The 15167-nt window shown below is 51.2% G+C and overlaps 1 protein-coding gene and 1 pseudogene across 1 annotated transcript; both read right to left on the bottom strand.

Annotated features, from left to right (window-relative positions):
* Window positions 1-556: 556 nt before the first annotated feature.
* Window positions 557-4372, bottom strand: LOC101752658 (probable inactive purple acid phosphatase 27). Its single transcript, XM_014804711.1, is given in 11 exon segments — window positions 557-1209; window positions 1212-1252; window positions 1359-1567; window positions 1649-1781; window positions 1873-1934; window positions 2264-2283; window positions 3099-3231; window positions 3567-3686; window positions 3790-3877; window positions 3957-4048; window positions 4157-4372. Coding segments are annotated over 11 exon segments (1767 nt in total).
* Window positions 4373-4566: 194 nt separating this feature from the next.
* Window positions 4567-14743, bottom strand: LOC101786806 (annotated as a pseudogene).
* Window positions 14744-15167: the final 424 nt, after the last annotated feature.

Genomic DNA, 15167 nt, shown 5'->3' with positions numbered 1-15167 from the left:
TAAGGTTGGGGTGATATAGTTGGGTAATCTAAAATACATTTCAAGCTCAGTTTGGTCTTTGACGTCGTTCAAATAAATGTTCAAGCTCTCTTTTGTTTTGAAGCCCCTGTGAGCCAACAGAAAGATTTTTTTTCCTCACTTTTTTCCACAGTATCGTTTTGAACAATGGGCAAAATGAGAATTTCCTACCTTGATGTTGATTCATCGTTCCAATTTCCAATCAACTCAGGGACAATTTTGAACCTAATTAAGGGAAAAAAGAGGTTTACATGAACAATTTGAAGATTTTACTAGCCTTCTATGAAACTCAAATTAGGTATTCTCTCGTAGAGGTTAATCGATAATCGTGATGTAGAGTCTGAAGATGTCAAAGTTTGCACCACTGATTGTGACACTCACAAATAAAAAATGCTACTAAGACTATATTTGGAACGCAGAATTTATAGAGAACAATATAATCCCTGAAGAATCACGTGACCGCGTTCCAGCAGCAGGCTATGACTTGCATCAACTGTTCTCAAGAGAGTATGATCTGTTCCTAATTTCCTAATATCGATCAGTTGCCCATGGTGTGGGGCGCGCAGCTGTCGACTGTGCACGCCAGGACATCCTTATAGTCCCTGGTGATGTTGAACGCGTCGTGCGCGGCGCCGTCGTTGCTGTGGATGAACTCCACCCGCAGCGACGAGTGGTCGCTGGCCATGAGCTTCACGTACCGAAGCTCTTGTCCCGGACCACGCTCCTCGGGCCGCGGCCCGGCCGAGCAGTCCCGGAGCTTGGCGCCACCGGTGCCGGCCACGACGTGGATCGTCCCGCCCATCGTGCCGGAGTAGCTGCCATTATCCTTCTCCCCGTCCATGCACGTGTTCTCGTACACCAGGCAGGTGCGCTCGTAGTTGTGGACGTGGCCGTAGATAGCGAGGTCGACGCGGTGCTTCTGCCACAGGCCCTGCAGGGCGTGCCCCATGGGCTCCGAGAAGGAGCCCTCCGTGGCGTAGTAGCCGTTGGAGGAGTAGCCCAGCGGGTGGTGCGCCGCGAACACCAGCCACGGCTGGTGCTTCCGGTTGGCCGACGCGAAGCACCGGTCCAGGACGCAGAACCGGAACATGCCGTAGTCCGCCGCGTACCATAACTTGTCGCGGTTCTCGGCGGGGACGTAGAAGTAGGTCTCCGCCGGCACCCCGCACTCGCCGCGGGAGTCGTTGCCGTGTAGAATCCCCCGGTGTCGTGGTAAGTCCTCTCATGCTTGCCACTGCATCGGTGCAACAATGATACTACACACTTAGCTTCAGAGATTCAGAGAATGGTCGACCAATGAAGTGGCTGGAAATTTTGTAGTAGGACCCAACCCAACGAACCTTGCCACCATGTACGGCACCTTGGAGGCGATGTGCTCGATCCGCGCGGTGAACTGGTCCCACTGCGCGAGGAAACCGTTGGCGTAGGAGAGGTCACCGATGTGGAACACGGCGTCGTATAGTTGGGCAGCTCCTTGATCAGCCGGTCCGTGGGTCACCTGCGCTCCGGGCTGGAAGCCGGCGAGCTCGTTTGTTCCATCTCGTTGCCCCTGCCAAGGGAAAATGCATTGTCATCTACACCCTGTAATCACGGGAGGCAAAGTCTGCACAAGTTTGGTCAAAATTCTTACGAGACCCATGTCGCCGAAGACCACAACCCGCTGGAGCGAGTCCTGGCCAGGGAAAGGCGATGCACGGAAGGTCGATGACTTGCCCCGCACCACGGTTCCGTCTGGCAGCTCGTGCCCAATTTGGTAGAAATACCTGAAGAACAATAGTAGTATGGTTACAACGAGCAGAGGGTGATGCACTGCCAAGTGAACGCATGCATATATTCTGTTAGTGTTCCTCGTACTCTCTGTTGGGCCACAAGTCTTTCAAGATGGCTGTGTGGATGAAACCGGGGTCTCTGTATCACTGTTAGGGAAAGCCCCTTTAGTACCGATTCCTAATCCCCTTTAGTACCGGTTGTACAACCGATATTGCTACTTCAGTACTAAAGGAGACGTACCGGGTCAAATAACCGGCACTAAAGGGGTATTAAAAAATAAAAAAATAAAATCACCCCGACCGAGCTCGAGCCCCGCCGGCCTAAGCCCAAGCCCCGAGCCCCGCCCCACCCAAGCCGCACCCCGCCGGTCCGAGCCCGAGCCCTCCCGCCGCCGTTCGCTCGCCCTACGGTCGCCGCCTTTAGCCCCACCGCCGCTCTTACCCCCGTCGCTACCCTTGGGCCCCTTGCCGAAGACGCGCCCCGCCGCCGCCATCCCTGCCGGGCGCCCCAGCCTTGTGCCACCACACACACCTAGAGAGTGTGAGAGGGGCTCACCGTTGCCATCGCCACCGCATCCACCCGCCGCTGCCCCATCCACACGCGCGCCACAGCCACCCGCACGCCGCCGCAGCCCCATCCGCTGCCGTTGCTCCTCTCCTCGCCGCCCTGCCGCCGCTCCTCACTGCCACGAGTGAGGGGTGAGCGAAGGGGGGGGGGGAGGGGAGGGGCAGCGGGAAAGGGAGGTCCGGTGGGAGAGGGAGAGAGGGAGCTTCGGGGAGGGAGGGACCGGTCACCGTCGTCGAGGGGAGAGGGAGAGGGCGGAGAGGAGATGGATGGCGGCGCGGGAGCAGCGGTGAGAGAGAGGACTGGGAAGATAAGTTGGAGGACCGTGAGACCACGAGAGATGGGAATAGATAAGGCGGAGGGGGCCGGGCGGAAGATAAAGATGGGCCGGTGAGGCCACCAGGTGGAGGAGATAGGGCCAACCCTTTTAGTACTGGTTGGAGTCCTCAACCGGTACTAAAGTGTGTCACGGGGACTCCTGGGGAGCTATCCGTTAGACCCGGTACTAGACCTAATTGCAACCGGCACTAATGCAGTGGACGAAAGATCCATTCTTCAGTAGTGTATCCTTCAGCATTTGCCGGTTTACATGCGGTTATTTACAGTCAAATATCATCAAACCTAGCTCTTGATCAGTTTGAATCCGAATGTGTGTGCCTACTGCTACAAGTGTCTACTTACTTTCAGGTTGCACAACAACGAAAACTTGAATGATTTCTCAAAAGGAAGTTGTGTTGAACCATTACCGCACAGATGCCTCCGCGTGCAGGTGAGGGTGCCGGCTGGTGTTCGTTTGGAGCTCTCCTCTCCCTTCATTCTCCACTCCACAAAGGGATATGCTTCATTGATGTTGTACCCACTCGTCCAAGTTACAGCCATCTGCATTGCAAAAACAGATAAATTTACGTGCACAAAAGTCGTGCTACATTTCTTATAAAAAGGAAAAGAAGATTTTGTGCTACAGTCAGTAGCATAAAGCTCACCTCGTTCCATTCTTTCCCTTGGGATAGGCGTGGGAAAACAGGAGCTTTCGGGTTCGCGAAGGAGATCTTGCTTGAGACCGCGATAAGTTTAGGCTGCAAATCACAGTAAAATTAGCTTTTAGCAGCAGCATTGCAAAAAGGATCATCATCCTAATTCCCGATTATCCTAGTTCCCATTCCAGTGACCAGGGTTCAAATTTACTGTACTCTAAAAACTAAAACTGAACTCACATTGTCCTTGCCACCGGAAAACAGCCCGAAGGCGTAGTCGGACCGCTGGTTGATCACCAGGAAGCTCATGTTGCCGCTGCCGGAGCTCATGAAATTCGGCGAGATATTGGCAAACATGTACTACAACAAAAACGAAATCAACCAAGGTCAGTGCGACACCTATTCACGATGAATTAGACTACACCAGGTTATGTGAAACCTTTCTCAGCCTTTGGGTACTGACCTTAATGGGCGCCGTGGGTAACCCTGCCGCTGGCCCATCTTGCCCTGCTGCTGCATTGGTGCTTGCGCCGCCGCCTCCGACGCTCAAACTGAACCAGACCGGACGTGAACAGCGTGATCAGATTGCATGAACATTGAACAGTGATCGATGCTGAGATGAGTGTGTACCCGAAATCGGCAGGCGAGAAGAGCGCGACCCAGTGGCCCGCGGACGGCGCCGGCGCTGTGAAGTTGACGGTCACCCATGCGGAATCCTCCCCCTGCGCCGGCCGTCGAGGAACAGAAAACGATTAGGTTTTCAGGCGTCAACGCGCACGTTCAGAGCAGGTAACAATCACGTTGCGCGCGCGTGCGCGGCGTGTACTCACGTTCTGGCCGAGCACGTCGGGCGAGGCGTGGATGGCGGCGCCGGAGTCCATCGCGACCCGCGCGGCCTGCATCTTCAGCGTCGACAGCGGCTGGATGTTGTCCGTCGCCGCGTCCTCCACGGCGACGGCCGCCGCGGCGGCCACCGTCATCATCAGCGTGGCCACGGCGAACGCCGCCGCCACGAGCAGTGACGACGGCAGCTCGCGTGCCCCCATTGCGCTTCGATCCTCTCCGCCGAGGACGCTGCACGAGGCACGTACGTAGCTCGTAGCTGAGGGAGATCGCACTTACACGACGACAGCCGGGGGAAGGTCGTCGCGACTCGCGTGAATCTAGGGAGTTCGGTTGACTCGTGAGTTGTTGGCACGGGAAACTGTTTACTACGCTGAGCGCTAACGGGCGGATTATCTTACGAGGCAAGAACAAGGTAATATGCGATTAGTACAGGCAGCGATACCAGCTTCCCGATTATAATCCTGCATAATTCCAAAAGGATTTCACCTATGATTATCCCGAAAATATAGACGCGACGGGTAAATAGACGGACGAAAGGTTGCTTACGCAGTGCTGAGTACGTCAGCATGCAGATCATACTCCCTCGCAAAATTAAAATGTCGCGACAGATTGGGGCAGCGCCGCCTGCGGGCCAACAAAGAAAAAGAACGGAGTCAGAGAGCGAATCATTTTGGTTCGTTCAACAAGTAGAGCTTCGGAATATTCAGGGACATTGGTGAGACCTCGTCATCGTCACGTTACCTGCCGATCGCGAAGCGCACAAGGTCGCCGCGGAGCCCCAGGACGGAGGCTCCGGCGGCCGGTCCGGCGACGAACCTTAGCACCAAGCTGAGCGCCGTGAAGCTAAGCCCGCGCCGCACTTGATGAACTTCTCCTGCAGCGCGATCAACAAACCTGCATGCATGCTCTGTAATAAGCTCTTGTATTGCAGATCATATTCTGACTTAATTAAGCTCCAGTTGAGTTGTCCTAAAAAAAAGGCTCCAGTTGAGTTGATTACCCATGCTAAACATGCCCAGTCCAATCCCGGTCTTTAATTGACATGATCGTCACGGAGCCCTCGACGATGCTCGGAAGCTCCAAATGCCACCTACATGTATGTATCAGTGTTAGCAACCACCCATCACCAAGTTGCACAGTTTTAGCATTACCTGTTGGCAATCGAAGACCACGCCAACCCAAGAAGGCTCGCGTAGGCATTCGGGTTGAAGGCGAGCTTGAGCGCAACAGTCCTTAGCAGCGGCGCCCAGAACGACCTCCATCCTGCCGCCACCGTCGCCTTCCGGCCGTCTCCCGACTCCTCGCCGTCGCCATCCAGATCCGCGGCCGTGGCGTGGCCGCCTTCCTCCTCCTCGACCGCGCCGCCGCCGTCGGCCGGCGCCACCACGGCCGGGACAGGGAGCGGCATCTCCAGCCACGCCTGTCTGGCCTCGAACACGACCAGCATCAGCGGGAACCACACCACGATCTGCATCATCGACATCTGCACGGCGATGTCGTGCGCCCACGCCCCGTACATGGCGTCCAGCAGCGGGAAGCCCATGAGGAGCGCGTTGTTGAGCGCCGCGAGCGAGAAGCCGGTGATGCACCACAAGTAGGAGCACGACCCGCCGCCGCGCTTCCCGGACGACCAGCGGCTCGCGGCCGCCCAGCCGGCGAGCGCCAGCACGACGAGGGCCTTGCAGGCGACGTCGGCGGCCAGGACGCGGTAGCTCGCGGCGAACGAGCCGGGGCGGCCCGTGAGGTCGAAGCCGAAGAAGGGGAACGAGAAGTAGATCACGAGGCGACCTCACGAGCCGGGGCGGCCGGTGCTGATCAAGCCATGTCTGTACTCACTCACATAAGGACAGCGAACCTTTCCTGCAGCAAGGTCGAAGTTAGATTTTCATATATATTTATTATTCGATCTGTCTCTTATATTAGCAGTATTGCACTATATTAAATCAGTTGGTACACAGTGACCGCTGAGGCAACTATTTTCCATATTTTTACCGGAGTAGTAAGCATGTGTGCCCGTCAAAGTACTCATCAACTGCATATATGTCACGCATTAGCATTTTCGTCATCTCGTGACATAAGCTCACATCAAGGAATCCGAGCACCGTGCGCCAAACAGGCGGCTCGGTCCGGCCTGGCCCGAGCACGATTTGACCCGGTCCGTTTAGGCTCGGCATAGTGTGGCCAACCTAGGTCCTACACTAAGGGCTATTAGTCGTGCCGGGTCCGGTGGCCTGTCGGGCCATGAAGGCTCATCGTGCCCATTCTAGCCCGGCTCAGATGTCATCAAATTAAATTTTTGAAGGCAAAAATTTAGAGGCATTGTACATATATATTCAGAGGTAATGCACATCCACAACTAAACGTGCTTTTTAGGCATGTGCCTCCATCATGCCTGGGCGAGCCGACCGTTAATCGTGACAGACTGGGCCGGCCCACGAGTTGACGAGCAGCTTGGACCCGGCACTAAGGACGGGCCGGGCCAGCCCGAGCATGACTAAGATCGTGTCATGTCGGGCCATACCGGGCCCAATTTTCGGACCGTGGGCAGACCCACGAGCCTCGTGCCTTATGGCTATCTATAATCGTGACAAACTGGTTAGTCGCATTATCTGGAGCAAACCCACTGCTGTACGTCAGTACGTGTAACTTTGCGAATGGAAAGTTCACGAGACTAGTGCATACATTCTACAATAGCATTTTACGAAATAAAAAAATTCTGCAATAACTGTCGTCCATGTATCTATGGGCCCATCAGAAGGTCTGGACAGTCCTAGATACGGGCTGTACATCGAGACGTATCAGACATGCAGACTACGGTGCAGGACGGCATGATCTATGTGGAGGACAAGAAGTAGTCGAGAATTAGAAAACTACTCATAGCAATTAGAGTAGGACTCGCTAGTCGAATCCGACTAGTATTCTTGTAAACAACCGACTTGTAACCCTACCCCTGGCAATATAAGGCGAGGCAGAGATCCCCTCCAAATAAGTTCAATTAATACAAATACAACCAACACACAGGACGTAGGGTATTACGCGATCTAAGCGGTCCGAACCTGTCTAAATCGTGTGTTCGAGTTTGCCTTCGAGTTCCTGATCTTGACGAGCCCCACACATAAAACACTACCTTGGGCACCCCCTTAGTAGGCTGTCGGGTATAAACACCCAACAGATGGCGCGCCAGGTAGGGGCTCTTGCTGAGAATCCACTGGTGAACTCGATAGCTCAAGTCATCATCAAGCCCACCGTTGCGTTTGAAGCGGGCGTGACATTCATCTTCAGCTCCTGGGTTTGCGTCGCAGACGGTGCTGGAAACTTCCACCGCCACATTGTGTCAGCCTTGGAGAAGAGGTAGTATGACATCAACCTTCACCGCCAAGCTTTGGAAGATTTCGTTAAGAAATTTGGTGAAATTTTTGACCTAGTCAGAGGCTTGGGAGACGAGTCCGAGTATAGCTTGACTTCTCCCACTAGTTAGATTGGTTCCCACGAGCTGGCGCTTAAGCCATGGTGTAAATGGTCTACAATACAAGTCGATTCCTGTTCAGACTCTAAAACTCGGGTGCTGCATACCAAGCTACCCCGTCCAGATCACAATTCAACTTAGATTTGATCAATGACCTCGACTACTACTCGGATCCGGACGAGGAGATTTCATCATCAGGTCCACAACAGGGCCTGGTCATTCATCCACTCCACAAGGCAGATTCGTCTACTGGCCCAACATGAATCCACAAGGCAGATTCGTCTACTGGCCCAACATGAAGCTACTTGCTCACGCCAAGGACGACGAGTCTTGCCTTGTTGCCTACCTTGACACTCTCCCGTACTAGGAGGGAACCCCTCTATCACCCATCTACGAAGAAGACGGCTGCACAAAGGTCATCACGTCATGTTCAGGTAGTTTTTCTCTGAAACGGGAACTCTTTGCCTTGTTGATCGCACAAGAAGGCGACGGTGAAGAACCACCAGAAAGGAATCCACGACACGAACGTCACCCAGATGATGTGTCGCAGGATGAGCTCACCGCCAACATAGAAGGAGAAGAAACTGAAGCTCAAAGGAATCGACGGCAAGCAAGAAACGCTGCAAGGGTAGAGTGTCGCCGTCACCTTGCAGCTGACCTACCCATCATGAACTTGGATCGCGTGTTTGAAGCATTTCAATCACATCAACACCATACCCCCCTCATCACCATTGCATCCATTGACCTGATTACTCCGGCAATGCCACAAATCAAGTACACCAGACAACTGGCTTAGTTGGCGGAACGTGCGTACAAGCAACTCGATCAACAAAGCCTAATACACTCGGTTCGACGCACCTCATCCCAGCATGGTAGTAGCCATAGACGGCAAGGTCGAAACGAGGGTGCCAGAAATGAGGACTCCAGAATTGAGGGCGCCAGACCGAGTCAAGCCGGAGCAGAGGGTAGTTGGGTGGAACCCTCGGGAGGCCTTAGCCACCATGGGCCCCACCTAGAGCTTGAACCCCCAGTACGTGACATTCGTCAGAACCCAGTACGTGACATTCGTCAGAAGATCAACAACAGCCGCGACGCCTGTACAATCATTGAAGGACGCCGCCGCGAGCGCGAACAAGAAGTCAAGTACCTGGGAGAGGATTCTGACGGGTTCCCCTCCTAATCAAAATGAGTACGAAAGACGATTCTACACGACAAATTCAAACCTCCAGGTATCACCAAATACGATGGCAAGCAGGACCCAGTCCAATGGCTGTGGTGCTACTCGTTGTTAGCTCAGGTGGCGGGAGGAAACAACGACACTAAGGTCATCTACTTCCCATTTGCATGGAGGCAAGGCCACTCACATGGCTTGAGTCCCTTGAGAAGAACTCCATCGACACGTGGACACACCTCAAGGCGGCGTTCACAAACAACTTTGCAGGAGCGATGCAACGTCCTGGCAATAGGATCGACTTGTCTCAAGTCAAGCAGCAACAAGGCGAGACCCTGCGTAGTTATCTACGTCCCTTCTTCAACAAGAAGGTCACTAATGGTCTCTATGACCACCAGATGTTCATGGATTTTGGCAGGGGACGCCCCAAAGATATTTAATCTCTAAAGATCATGATACAAGCTTGGGCGGATGAAGAAGACAAAGGGATCAAAAGGTTTGAGTCTAGTTGTAACAGAGGCTAGAACAACAACAACTAGAGTAATGGCCAACGCAATAACAAGAACCGTAATGATCGACCCAATAATGACAACCGAGGCAACTACTTGGGTGGTCAAAATCGCAAGAGGAAGCCAGACAATACTATCACGGTGATGTCCCAGTCTTGCAAGAAAAGCGGTAGGAATCAAGAAAGAACTCCGTTCAGTGAGCTCCTGAAAAAGCAGTGCCCGTGGCACCCACATAGTAAGCACTCTGCGATAGATTGCTACAGTCTACGCAGAGTCATGAAAGATCTGCCAGAACCTTTTGGAGCAAAGTAGAAGGGCAAAGACAAAGAAGACGAAGACGATGGTGACAACGGCAAATTCCAGAACCCGTCCAACACCGTCAATGTCATCTTCGGCTGCACACCGGGTACTGCTACGAAGCGGTCCCAGAAACTAGCCCTCCGAGAGATTATGTCCATTGAACTAGCAACACCTACGTTCCTCAAGTGGTCCGATGTGCCCATCACCTTCTTCGAGAAGGATTAGTGGAGTAGTTTCTTAGAACCAGGACGCTATCCTCTCGTTCTGGATCCAGTGGTCGCGGGCTCTCGACTCACCAAAGTACTCATCGATGGCGGCAGTGGTCTTAACGTACTCTTCGCCAAGACTTTGAGGAAGATGTGCCTCGACATTACAGATATGCTCACCCTGACAAACTCTCCGTTCTATGGGATTGTCCCAGGCAACGCGGCTGTACTCCTTGTTGAGGTGGTTTTGCCAGTTACCTTCGGGACCAAAGAACACTACCGGACAGAGTACATCCGGTTCGAGATAGCTGATTTCAAAACTTCATACCACGCTATCCTCGAAAGACCTGCATTGGCCAAATTCATGGCCATCTCGCATTACGTGTACCTAGTACTCAAGATGCTGGGACCTAAGGGAGTACTCTCCTTGCGGAGACTTGACGAGATCATATGACTGCCACACAGAAGCTGTGGAGCTAGCAGCGACTACTTAAGTTCCAAATTTGATGATGCAAGTCTTCGCCGCTTTTAAGAAACTGTCCCCGATAGAACTCGAGATCCTAGAGAAAAAGTCGGGGGCAACCAAGGTGAAGCCAGCAAGTGAAGTCGATATCAAAGCCATTGATCTTGAGACTGGTGATAGCTCCAAGACAGTCCTGATTGGCTTAGGACTGAACCCTAAATAGGAAGATACGCTCGTCAACTTCCTCCGGACCAACCGAGACATCTTTGCATGGAAACCATCAGATATGCCGGGGGTGCCCAAGGAGTTGATCGAGTACTTACTAAATGTGGATCCCAAAGCTATGCCAAAACGACAACGACTACGCCGATTCGTCCAGGAGATAAGAGAAGCAATCAAAAAAGAGTTGGCCAAACTACTCGCGGCTGGCTTTATAAAAGAAGTTTATCATCCAGAGTAGCTGGCCAGTCCCGTCTTGGTGTAGGGATACGAGGTAGGGTACGCTAGCGCAAAATAAAATTTTTCTACCGCGCAAACCAGGAAAACTGTCGTATATGGATCACGGGATTATCACTCGACGCACAGGTACAGAAGATGTAGAAATGCGTCGGGGGCAGCAAAGTCGATCATGCGTCAACGCAGTGTAGTCGAACATGTCGACGTCGAGCAACGGCTCAGCAGCTCGTCCATGTGCAGTGACTCCCTCCTCGTGCCGCGGCTCGTCAGGCTCGTCGTCGGCTCGTCAAGTTCCTCGTTGGAGCTCTCGTGTGGCAGCTCGTCCAAATGCTGCAAATGCAACACCTCCAAGGTATCCACATGTGCGGGAAGGAAGCTTTGCAAGTCGGATTGCTAGGTCCGCGAGTTGCAACAAGGTGAGGGCGTGGGAGGCGCGGCTGCTGCTGGTGCAAAAAGGGGTTAAACCGTAGGGCGCCCCCACCCTCAATATATAGGGGTTCCTAACGGGCCTTTGGGTCCGAGACCCATTAGTACTCCTAAACTTGGTCCAATTCAGATCACATTTGAATTGGGCTTCCAGCCCTTTAAGTGTGTGACCCTATAGGTTCATATACGTATAGACATGGCTCGAGTACTCCTACTCGACCAATAGTTAGTAGCGGCCTCTAGCAAGACATACTAACTTCTATACGCACATGAAGATCATATCATACGAACCATCACAACATCTCGTACATGCTATTCCCTTTGCCTCACGATATTCGATCTAGCTCCAAGCCGACCACTCTTTCTCGATGATGTGATTCGGAATCCCTTTCTAGGTTAACTCTTAACCTCACGTAGCATGGCCATACATTTCCGGATCCGATCACTCGAGGGGCCCAGAGATATCTCTCTCTAATAGAGAGGGGCAAATTCCATCTTGACTGACCATGCCTCACAACATGCTTCTTGACAAACCCGAAAGCTACCTTTATAACTACCCAGTTACGGTTTAGCATTTGATAGCCCCTAAATATGTCGATCCACATCTTGAGTACATGCAACAGTCTCAGGTCTAAGAACAAAGCGTACACATTGTGTAAAGAGAGAACTATGTAACTCGTGTTGGGTCAATCCTAGCACATGTCTCTACACGTGCCCACATTATTAGTTTGACATCTCCATGTCCATGACTTGTGAAACATAGTCATCAACTAATACATGTGCTAGTCTAAGATTCATGTGTGTCCTCACATGAACTCCGACTAGGGACAACTTTTAGAATAACCATACAAGTAAAGAGTTTCACACACAATTCACATAATTGCAAATCAATTCAAGTAGCCTTTAATGGATATTCAAGGAACACAATATAAAACATGGATACAATGGAATATCATCATCGTTATGATTGCCTGTAGGGCATACGTTGGTTTAAGGTGACTCACTAGTAATCTTCAATCAAGTCAACAACGAGTGGGATCACCATAAGGACAACATGGATTGTGTACTATTTGGAAGTACACAAGTTAGAGAACAAGTTCTACGGTCTGGAGTTCCACCACGTCATCTGCAACAACAACGTAGCCACGGATGTCTTATCAAAGGTTGGATCTACTCGTGCTCAAGTTCCAGCTGGGGTCTTCGACACAAGCCATCCATAGCGGAGCCAACACCGTCAAAAACCACCGATTGAGGTCATGATGCACCAGATCGGGAGGTTATGATGATCGATTTAGACTGGGGAACCCTCTTCATCGACTACATCAAGGAACACAAGTTACCTCCAGAGAAAATAGAAGCAGAGCAAGTCTCACAACGTGGCAAGAACTACGTTCTAGTCGGGGACAAGCTCTACAGACAAGGCACATCATCAGAAGTACTAATGAAGTGCGTCTCACGGCAAGATGTCAAGGACATACTAAAGGAAATCCACAAAGACATCTGCGGCAACCAAGCATCATCAAGAATGATTGTGGGCAAGGCTTTCAGAGTAGGATTTTATTGGCGTACAGCTCTCGTTGACGTCGAAGAATTAGTCTGCTGATGCCAAGGGTGTCAATTCTTTGCCAAGTAACAACACATCCCTACCTACAAGTTGATTACCATACCACCTTCCTAGCCTTTTGCATGTGGGGGCTAGACATGATTGACCCTCTACCTACGGCACCTGGAGGCTTCGATCGAGTACTCATGGTGATCGACAAGTTCACCAAATGGATCGAGGTGAAGCCAATAACCTTTCCCAAGCCTAACAGAGTACTCAACTTCCTCGATGAAATTGTCCATCGCTACGGCTTCCCCAATCGCATCATCACAGACCTGGGCTCAAATTTCAAAAATCACAAGTTCTGGGAGTACTATGAGAATACCGAGATTGACGTTCGGTACATCTCTGTCGCTCATCTGCGGGCCAACGGCCAAGTTGAGAGAGCCAACGAGATAGTACTGGAGGTTCTTAAGAAAAGACTACATGACATTGGAAACACCAAAGGAGGCAAGTGGCTCAAGGAGCTACCCAATATTCTCTGGTGGCTCCGCACACAGCTGTGCAAGCCTACAGGGTACTCACCCTACTTTCTGATCTACGAATCAGAAGTCGTCCTTCCCGCTGATGTCATGTGAAAATCTCCAGTAGTCGAGCAGTACGAGGAGGGCACGATAGAAGAAACAAGACGTTTAGACTTAAACAGTCTCGAAAAAGCTCGTTGTGCAATACTCATCTAGTTTGCAAGGTACCTTGAAGTAATCCACCGCTATCATGATGGCAACGTTAAAGAGCATTCGTTCAACACACGCGATATGGTCCTCAAGCGTATTCAAGACACCAAGGGGCTGCACAAGATGAATTCGCCATGGGAGGGTCCTTTCATCATCTCCAAGGTCACTAGACCTAGGTCGTATATGCTACAAACTCTCTCTAGCGAGGAAGTCGACAACTCGTGGAACATCGAGCACCTGTGTCAATTCTACCCATTGTTTATATATCCATGTAAAATAGCCATCAGCCTTAGTCGTACAATTACAATTTAATAACACAGATTTGTTTTTGTCACAAAACGACTACCTATTTCTGCCTATTTGCAACTTGCAAAAGCAAGTTCGTAGAGCTACTCAGTTTCCCGGGTACTATCGCTCGAGTTTGCGGCTTGTAGTCACAGGCCTGCAAAAGATATTTTCGAATTATTCAAACTCATTGGACAAAATTGTCCACATGTGGCTTGTAATAACAAGTCTGCACATATATTTTTCGAGTTATCCAACTCGTTAGACAGCAGTGACTTGCAAACATAAGCCCGTGCACACAAGTTTATGAGGTAGTCAACTCCCTGGATAGGTCTGTCCATCGACGGCCTCAAAAAAAAAAGAGAGCAGCCATCTGTAACTTGGGAGTTATCTATACTACCCGAGTTCTAAACTAGACAAGTTTGTGTTGTCGTAGCTTGTAATAACAAGTCTGTAGTTCTAGGTCTTCGGGAGCACAAATATCTGAACAACCCAGAGAGGTTGTAAAGATAGGCTCCAGCTAACGAAGTGCTGAAGAGTCTACTCACCTAAAGAGCACGATTACCCAGATACTCGAGTACCTGCACTCCACAAAAAGGGGTCGCATCCTAGAAGTACTCTACACCGTGTATTTGAAGAGGCTCACAACAGTAGCCTTGTGCGCAGACACTCACGACTACCGTACGAGCTAATATCAGGGTAGTTCGAGAGAGGCACTAAAACAAAGAACACACAAGTTGACAACAATGAAATTTGCAACAAGACTTCCAATAATTTACATTTTCATTCATATCATACTTATATTACAATGACTTCATGTCTTTACATGTAGCTACTCAAGGTCTATCTGACTGGCTACCACCTTGGCAATAGGAGCCACCTTTTGCTGGTACTGGTGGAACTGCTCATCAGAGCAGTCTTGTGCAGTTCCCTCCGCAAGTGGAGCCAAGTCAGCTTGCGGGTAGAAAAACTTCACCATTGCTAACAGCTGCTTCGAGATGGACTCTGCCATCTTCTGGATGTAGCTGGTGATCTTCGCAGGCACCTCCTTGAGTACTTCTACCAGAGGGTGGGCTCCACGCCTTCCGTCGAGGGCTCCACTATATCAACGATGGGCTGAGCGGCTTCTGTTAGCTCCTTCAAAGCAAGCTTAGTCGCCTCTAGCTCAGCCTCGTGATCTCGGAGGGTCATCATGGCATTCACCAGATTGACTTCTCCATTGGTGCGTATCTTCCGCTCCTTCTCCAGGCACTGCTCCAGAGTCTTGTACAGAGCGGACAACTTGCCATGTTGCTCCGTAACTCTGTAATACGAGTTCTTCCAATTCATGACTCGGCCTTGGAGATCTTCTTTGACTTTATCGACCTCTGCAAGAACAACACAAGGGGCAGTTTAGAATCATCAAGTGCAATTGGTACTTAAGGACCAGCAAAAGA

This window comes from Setaria italica, chromosome II, assembly GCF_000263155.2.
Source record: "Setaria italica strain Yugu1 chromosome II, Setaria_italica_v2.0, whole genome shotgun sequence".
Taxonomy (NCBI): Eukaryota; Viridiplantae; Streptophyta; class Magnoliopsida; order Poales; family Poaceae; genus Setaria; species Setaria italica.
This window is presented reverse-complemented; position numbering and strand designations above follow the sequence as displayed.